Raw genomic sequence first — 9117 nt, forward strand, 5'->3', positions numbered from 1 at the left:
TTTTCTCCCTTTTTTAATTGTTTTTATTTTTATCTGCAAGCCACCTTGTCCCTTCCCAGGGTAAAAGGCATGGTATACATAATAATGAAATTTATAATGATTATGATAATAAATAATAATAATAATAATAATAATAATAATAATAATATATTTAGATTCTCCTCCTAAACTTAACTGCATCTTCAGTTAAAAAGTACTGCCAATTTTACTAGTTTCTGAAAAAACAATTAAGAGCAAAAGTATATTGGAAATGTTATTGGTGGCCTTTAATGGTGTTTCCTTACCCTTGAATACACATATATAAAATTCTTGCTCCAAAGGTGTATTCTGAATTAAATGAGAAAATACTTCCATCTTTTACTGGTGTTGGTGGCTCACAAGCTTTTCCTGAAAAGAAACATTCTTGAATTAAACATACAAAACCAGAAAAAAACAAAGAAACAATATTTTTGACAGGTCTGCCATTAATAAAAGGAGAACAGTTTTGACAAATTGCATTAAAAACATGAAGGAAAGCAAACTATATCTAAGATAATGCATAAAACAACGTAGTAACATACAAGATCTCTTCTGTCTGCAGTTCACAATCCTAGCAAATATCCTTTTTAAAACCAAGTATTATTCCGAATATATTTGCCAGGATCATTAACTACACATAAAAAATACTGTAATGTCAATGATCACCATGCGAGAGATCTTCAAAGTGCCATACTTTGTTATTTTACATTTTCGTTCACATATTTTAACAAAACTGTTCAAACAGCCCCTCACTGCTCTTTGAACCATCAACTGAACTTCAACTGCTGACGTTCACCATCTTAAAATCTTATGAAAGCATAGATCAGCAAATGCAATGAGTAAACAAACCAATCTCTTGCACATCTTGAATAAGAATTTTGTTTCTGGATGCCTTTCCAGTGGAAGTGGGCATCACTCATACAGTGGTGCCTCGCAAGACGAAAAGAATCCGTTCTGCGGGTCTTTTCGTCTTGTGGTTTTTTCGTCTTGCGAAGCAAGCCCATTGACAGATTAGCGCTATTAGCGCTATTGACAATTTCAGGGCTAAAAACGGCTTTTTAAGGCTTGGGGGATTAGCGGTTTTGCTGCTAAAATGCTTTTAGCAGCTTAGCGCTTCAGGAAAAGGGGTTTTGGAGCGGGAAAAAAAAATCAAAATTTTTCATCATTTTTCGTCTTGCGAAGCAAGCCCATAGGGAAATTCGTCTTGCGAAGCGCCTCTGCAAACGGAAAACCCTTTCGTCTTGCGGGTTTTCCATCTTGCGAGGCATTTGTCTTGCGGGGCACCACTGTATTGATTTAATCTTCCACAGAAGATTAGTACAAATAAAAAAAGTGATAGTACTGCACTATCACCTGGGTGGAGGAGGTGCTGCATGTTGTGAAGAGGATGCTCTGTGTGAAATATCCTGCCATAGGGTTACAGCATAGTTGTAACAGATGCCACAAAATTACTTAGCGTTAGGTATTTTAAAAACTTTGCATAAAATCTGGGATGTTTGCTTCTTTCATCTCTACAAGACTGCAACTTGCTATTCTTGACAAATTCAAAATCAAGATATTTATTCTTCTCTTGCCTGGCTGCCTCATCATGCAAAACTCAGCACAGATTAAGGTGGTTATGTAGTTAGTTTTTTGTCAGAAATAGCACTTGCCTTGTTACTGTAAAAGCAGTTATTTGTATAGCAAGTGTGCTGTAGGGGTTGGAGTGTTGAGGTAGGAGTAGGCAGGTCAAAGTTCAAATCTCCTTTCAGACATGAAGCTCACTGGGTGACTTAAGGACAGTCACTGTCTCTCAGCCTAACCTAAATCTACAGGATTTGTAGGATAAAATAGAAGATGAAGATGAAGAAAACCATGTCTGAAGAAAAATACCTATATGATATTCTGAGCTCTTTGAAGGAAGGGTTAAATGTAAATGTATCAAGTAAAACAGCTGCAGCATTTACATTCCCTAGCTCAAACATGTTTCAAACTGAGTCATATGGCTACTTTTTATTTCCCTGTTCACCAAACCACCAATATGTCTTTGTGGCCAAAACCAAAAAACCTTTCATCTTAATAATGTCCAAGGACCTGCATGTTCTGGGGACTTTATCTTTTTAAAAACAAAGTCCGGTTTTTGTTCATAAATACCTGCAAATCATTACAATAAATCAAAAGCAAAAGAAGGTTTACCTCTACAGAACTTTGCAAGCGGTGACCACGTCATATTTTTACCACAGGTAATAGTATTCAAGATACCAGGAACTTGTTCAAATCCTGCCTTACATACATAGTGTACTACCATCCCAACAGGAAACAATACTGAAGTTCCAAACTTATCTTTTAGTTTAGCTCTAGTTTGCTTTGGTGGAAAGGGGCAGACTTCTGCAAACAAAAAGCAATATAACAACTTATGACACCATGTTAGAAACTAGAATAATACAAACGTCAGAATGTTAGAAGATTCACCACTGTTAACAGACTGCCTACATCCTGCCCGCTTTCCTGTTTTATCACATGTATATACAGTGGTACCTCGGGATACGAACGGGATCCGTTCCGGAGCCGCGTTTGCATCCTGAACAGAACGTAAGACGCGACTGCGCGTGTGCGGGTTGCCACTTCTGCGCATGCATGTGACGCCATTTTGACTGTCTGCGCCTGCGCGAGTGGCGAAACCCGGAAGTAACGTGCTCCGTTACTTCTGGGTTGCCGCGGAGCGCAACCTGAAAATACTTATCCTGAAGCATATTTATCCTGAAGTATGACTGTACACACACAAAAACCAAGCAGACACAGCAATCTTATTGTTATTAGCCACCCTGAGCCCGGCTTCGGCTGGGGAGGGCGGGATATAAATAAACTTTATTATTATTATTATTATTATTATTATTATTATTATTATTATTATCTATGGAGTTCAATGAACTGAAAGATTAAGACCACAATCTATGCATGTTTACCAGCCACAATAGTGGGGTCAGCATGGTGAAAACACCACTACAAGCACCAGATTGGTTGTCGGTGCATTTGTAGTGCACCACCCTCCTCCCACTCCTGATTTAGTGCAGCAATGCTGGTGATGGAAGGTCAGGTAACTGCTGTCACTCTGCCAACTGGTGCTGATATTTACTCAGAAATAAACAGCCAGGTAAGTGCATACAGGAATACAGCTTAAATGTGCAATTTTCTGCTTGAAACTGGGAAAATCTAGATGACAGAACTGGCATAAGGAAAGTATATTCCATTTATCTTAATGGGGGGGGGGGAAATAGGCTGCAGCTGTTGATCTGACTGCTGTGGAAAAAAATAGCATGACCATCAGCCAAGTGGCAAGCAATAGGATAGCTCCAATACCTTCATCACTTAGCTCCCTTGCCATGCCATCCCCTCAAGCCCAAAGCCCTCATCTTGTTTGTTTTTGGTTTTGACTGTCTGAATATACTGCCTTTCTGTCAAGTAATCCAATGCTCTGGCCATTTGTGGAATTTGCCAAGAACAATAAACCCATGATCCAGACCACATTCAGCGACCCCTGCTTCATCTTCAGTGCCTACTGCTGGAGGCTTCCTGCCACACCTTTAAGAGGTCCAGAAGAAACTTATTCAACACTTGAACTGTGCTAACAAAGCCTACAAATGCAGAACAAAATGGCATCAGCAGAACATATCCTGCTGTTTGAGATGAAGTATGAAACTCCACATAACATGTCTGATCCAATTTTTGCTATGCTAGATCATCAATAACAGAAGCTTTCCCAGATGTCTGGGGAAGGAAATGGTGAACTCAGTCAATGGTGAACACCTCCAGTCAACAGCTCGTTGTAATTGTTGATAGCCAAGCTGTAAATCTTGGCAGTCAAATTCGCTCTGGGAAAAGAGAATGAACAAGGGATTAACCTCAGGTGCTCTGAAAAAGCAGCTTTCCATGCCGGGACCAAGCAGCTTAAATTACGGCTGAGATGTTATCAGTCTGCCATTTGAAATTTACATCTGGATTGTGAGCTAACTGCTGGCTGAAGAAGAGATGATTACCAAAAGACAGAAAGCAAAACGAAAAGCATGTTTTAATTATTTGCAACTAAGAAAATGTTAGATAGCCAAATGGTATCCCAATTGCTAGAAATCTTTATTTTATTTTACTTTTTTATTTTAAACTCTCTGTTTGATCAATGGTGCTGACTTCAAACTGAAAAGTATTTTTTCTATGTCACTGTGGGAAAAGAATACGGCCCAATAAGGAATCCTGTGAAGACGGGAGACTGAAGCTCCTAAGGTAGAGACTGTGGAGATCTTAAGGTAGAGACTGAGCTGTTAATACAACTAAGACCATTCTGTATGGCAAATGCATTGTTGGACACCCCATTGACTGTTGGCATATTACAGTAATTAGTGGATGAGCAATTAAAATAGATCAGAGTTGAGATACATGAAATGATGAATGGAAATGGACCACAGGAGGATGAAATGGAAAATGGAATTAAAGACACAGAAGCTTTGGAGAACAATACCAATAAAATGTTGCCAGAACAGGAGAGTGAAATGAAAGTTGGAGGCAGTAGATGATGAAATGGAGAAGTCCTTCACAAAAGTGTCTAGAGGGATAAAACAGCCAAAAGGCAGAATTATGATGTTGGAGGAGTGGAATGAAGTCATGGATGGAGAGACTAAGAGACATCCTGAGCTGGCAGGGATAGAGTTGAAGAGAAAGGATTCTACATATGATTTGTAGTGAATTTACAGGGGAAAGCTACCAACTCATGGAGAAAGAATGGAAGAAGTGGAAATTGAAGTTGTGTTTTTTTTTAAAGGATGGAAAATCATAGCTTGGTGAAGGACCCTGCGAGAGAGAGAGGGAAGGGAAGGTCTCCCAGGCTGAGACTGGGGGAAGAAAGGTAAACTCCCAGCTCTCACCTTTTTCTGTGTGAGAAAAGGGTTAAGATCTAACTTTGAGAGCTGACTCTGTATTTTCTTTTCTCTTCTTTATCTAGATTAATTTGCTTTTCATTGTATTTTATTATGAAAAAGTCTTAACAAAATTTTATTAGAAAAAAACAGGGGCCTTTCTTTATTCTGGAACAGATCCAAGCACTTACAAGGTCCACCCAGATTTCATGAAATTCGACCTAGTCTTCCTTGTATCCCAGATAAACCATAACTTGCTATTTTTTCTGGTTGCATGCATCAGTCGCCACCAACAGTACCTGTGCAGGGTCATGAGGCTTACTGGATTCTAGTAAACATTCTAAAACATCTTCCATGTGACAGCCCTTTAGATATTTGAAGATGTCTGTCCTATCACCTTCCAGTCTCTTTTCCATACTAAGCCTAACTAACTCCCTCAACCATTCCTCATAAGACTGTGATTCCAGACCCTTGGTCATCTTGGTTGCCTTCAACTGCACATGTTCCAGCTTGTAAATATCCTTCTTCAGCTGTGGTGCCCATGACTGAACAAAGTTCTGCAGGTGCGGTCTGACCAAGGCAAAATAGAGTGATACTATGACTTCCCTGATCTTGACACTATACTTCTGCAGCCAAGATCAGCATTAGCTTTTTTGCTGATGCATCGCACTGTTGACTCATTAACCCTATGGTCTATTAATACCCCTAGATCCTTTTCACATGTACTGCTGGCAAGCCAAGTATCCCTCATCTTATATTTGAGCATTATTCCTGGCTAAGTGTAGAACCTTACATATGTCTCTACTGAAACTCATTTTGTTAGTTTTGGCCCAGATCTCTAATCTGTTAAGTTATTATGGAATTGTGATTCTATCTTCTGTGGTATTAGCTACCTCTCCCAGTTTGATGTCATCTCCATTTTAGTAGAGCTCACTTCTAGGTAACTATAGTTATAATCACAACCACAAAATAGAAGATGCTCAACTTTTCTTGAGTCTATAATATTACAGCCACTTTATATGAACAACAATAAGAACAACACACCACCACAGGGGTCTTCCAATGGCGTCCAGTTTCCATCAATGCAATAAGTCATATTTGGTTTTGAAGGTAATCTTGTAAAACCTTTTTTGCATTCATATACAGCATTACCAGGTACTTCATGGATGATCTCAGAAAAGGAAAACACTGGTAACTCCTCGATTTTACACCATTTTCGGTCCCCTTTAAAAACACAATAGTTAAAGATGTTAAGTCTTTTGAACTAAAAACATTGTTCACTATTTCACCATATTTGTTCTGATAGTTAATGTAATAAAACATAAGTAATAAAAGTATCTTTAAAAAAAGCAAATTATTATAACTAAGATATGAAAGAACAATTGAAAATACTCATGTACTCTTTGAAATTTAAAACTCAGCCTTCCTGAATCTTCTCTTGTGCAAACTCGTGATACTAGCACTGATGCTATCTTATAAATTCTTATACATTTCCAAGCTCAAAATTCTGGCCTGAATGCCCCTTAAGGGCAGGGGTAGGGAACCGTATTTAGCTCTAGGGCCACATTCCCTTTTGAAAAACCTTTCAAGAACACATTCTAGTAGCAGGCAGGGCCAGAGGCAAAACTGGGTGGAGTGACAAATACCAATAAAATCAGATTTCTCCGCTATTGCCCTTGTGCTATGAAATGTTCTTCCTCCTGTCATACGAGAAGTAGCAACCATCAGATGCTTCAAACATCTTTTAAAGATGTATTTTGCCCAGGCTTTCCCTTACACGGAAGACCAGAGGTTTTTGCCAAGTTAACTAAGGAGAAGATCTCTATATCTACATTGTGGTAAATCAATGAAGAATATGACTTGACACCAAACTGTATATGTGGAGGGGCAGCAAAGGAAAGAGAAAAAGGAGGATCAAATAAATCACACAGGAAAACACAAACATAAAGAACAGAAGGCAGTGTTCAACCCATACACTGTATGCATGCTAGAAAACTAGGTCTAATTACTAGATCCCACCTCATCAAAACAGATTTTTGTGCATTTTTCACACATTTATTTGCTTTTTTAAAAACTGTATTTCCTCCCAAAGCAGCCCAGGGTAGTAAGCATCTAATGCTACAATAGTATGATTAAAAATTAAATAAAAACATCTCTAAAACATTTTAAACCATCTATACACATTTAAAGGGAATCACATGCCATCAGTTAAAATTTCAGTTGCCATGGCCAGCATTGGTGTTATATGCTCAAACCATATTTCCCTGGCGAGCAAACTGGCAGCTGATTCTGCACCAAATGAAGTTTCTGAACGGTCTTCAGAGTTAAACCCCATGTACTGTATAATGCAATGCAATAATCTAACCTAGAGGTTACCAGAGCAGGCTATCCCTGTTGAGATAGGGATACAGCTGGGCCACCAAAGCTGATGGAAGGCACTCCACGCCACCAACACCACCTGAGCCTCAAGCAACTGACAAGTATAGCAAAAATTGGTCTTTGTGAAAAGACTCATCTTCTCTTCACATACTATACTGGTCTAAAAAAGGACATCACACAAGGAAAAAGGGCCAGGAAAGGAAGAGGAAAATCAAAATCAAAACTCAGGGAGAGATGTTCCTATAATCTTTTTAAAATTAGTTTTTCTTAAAGATTTTATTGTGAAAGAAAGAAAGAAAAGTACATACAGTGGTACCTCGGGTTAAGTACTTAATTCGTTCCGGAGGTCCGTTTTAAACCTGAAACTGTTCTTAATCTGAAGCACCACTTTAGCTAATAGGGCCTTCTGCTGCCACCGCGCTGCTGGAGCACAATTTCTGTTCTTATTCTGAAGCAAAGTTCTTAACCAGAGGTAATACTTCTGGGTTAGCAGTCTGTAACCTGAAGCGTATGTAACCTGAAGCGTATGTAACCCGAGGTACCACTGTACCTCTTTCTGTACCTCTCCACTTTCAATTCATAGAATCTTTTTCACAATTCATTTACCTTCGGTATGAGACACTGTTGTCGCATGCATTATGCGGTGGGGGGGCGGGGAAGAGAGGAGACACAGGGGAGATAGATAGGGGTATAATGATCTTTCGTTCTATTGCATAGTGTTTGTGCAGGTTTTTGTATCAGTGTCACGTGGGCAGGTCCGTATAACTGACCAGCGAAAACAGTTCTGGGGCAGGTGGTGCCCGATGGAGCTGGGCTGCCAACAAAGCAGCCCTGCTTCCTATCTTGCTGGAATAGCGACCCCCAGATGCCAGTGAGGAGAGAGAGGAGGCCTGGTGGAGCTGGCTGGTCACAGAAGAGCGCATGGAGCGAGTTCTGCCTCTCAGCTGGAATGCCTGCCCCAGAGGACATCGATCTGAATCAAATCAAATCTTTATGGTTGCAATCAAACGACCAGCACCAACGAAACAAAATAGGAAGCACATAAAACAAATGCGTACAATAGGGTAAAAGCGAATAAAATAAAACAAGGCAGACGCAGGCTCGTTCCAACTTTAAATCGGTAGTGATCACACGGAGTAGTATTTAATAAGTTATTTTATATGTGCCTGAACAGCGCCTATCCCTTCGTGCCGCCGCGAGGGAGGTCCCTGCGGCGGCCTCGTATCTCACCTGCCGCCCGCTGCGAATCCTGGGCGGGAGAGGCGCGCAACTGCCGCGCGGCTGAGGAGCCAGGACTCGACGCCTCCTCGCCGGCGGCCTCTAACCCACATCCTGCCCCGCTTTGCGAAGCCTCTCGAAGCACCAGCGGGCGTGAGGGGAGGCAAAGCCAAGGGAGAGAGGCCGCTAGAGGCTCCGTCGTCACTCGCCTGCCTTCCTCGTACTCACCCACCAGTTCCTGAGGCAGTAGCAACAGCAGCATCGACATCGCCAAGAGCCGGCAAGTCCGTAGCAGCCCCCACAACAGCCGCAGCATAACGCTGAGCTGAGGCGGCGGCGCGGAGAGCCCCTCATTGCGCGTGCGGGGAGGAGGAGGAGGCGGGAAAGAACGTTGGACAGGAGCCGCGTGGCAGTGGCGAGGCGCGCGCCGAACGCTGCCCTCAGCTCGCGCTACCGGCCTTCCCACTTACAGCCTTAGAGAGGAAGTAGGTTTCCGGGTCCCTTGTTACATATTTTATAAGTGGCCGTCGAATGCCGGGTATCAGGACTGCGCATGCGGGCAGGCGGGAGGGAGGCGAGGTCCAGCGTGTGCAAAACGGTTGAGCTCGTGCTCGGA

General features: G+C 41.4%; 1 protein-coding gene across 13 annotated transcripts in view; it reads right to left on the reverse strand.

Annotated features, from left to right (window-relative positions):
• Window positions 1-9109, reverse strand: part of LOC310679303 (membrane cofactor protein-like) — a 28258-nt gene extending 19149 nt beyond the window's left edge. For 5 of the 13 annotated variants that reach the window (XM_083444380.1, XM_083444386.1, XM_083444387.1 and 2 more), the window contains exons 1-4: window positions 8514-9011; window positions 5949-6128; window positions 2194-2385; window positions 285-387 (exon numbers count right to left, since the gene is read on the reverse strand). In XM_083444380.1, the coding sequence (XP_083300506.1) occupies window positions 285-387; window positions 2194-2385; window positions 5949-6128; window positions 8514-8817 (779 nt within the window). In that variant the 5' untranslated portion in view covers window positions 8818-9011. Of the gene's footprint in view, window positions 1-284; window positions 388-2193; window positions 2386-5948; window positions 6129-8513 lie in introns of all 13 variants that reach the window. The other 8 variants (XM_083444381.1, XM_083444382.1, XM_083444391.1 and 5 more) reach the window with 7 other exon arrangements.
• Window positions 9110-9117: the final 8 nt, after the last annotated feature.

This window comes from Podarcis tiliguerta (assembly GCF_965153285.1).
Source record: "Podarcis tiliguerta genome assembly, chromosome: 6".
In the NCBI taxonomy this organism is placed as follows: domain Eukaryota; kingdom Metazoa; phylum Chordata; class Lepidosauria; order Squamata; family Lacertidae; genus Podarcis; species Podarcis tiliguerta.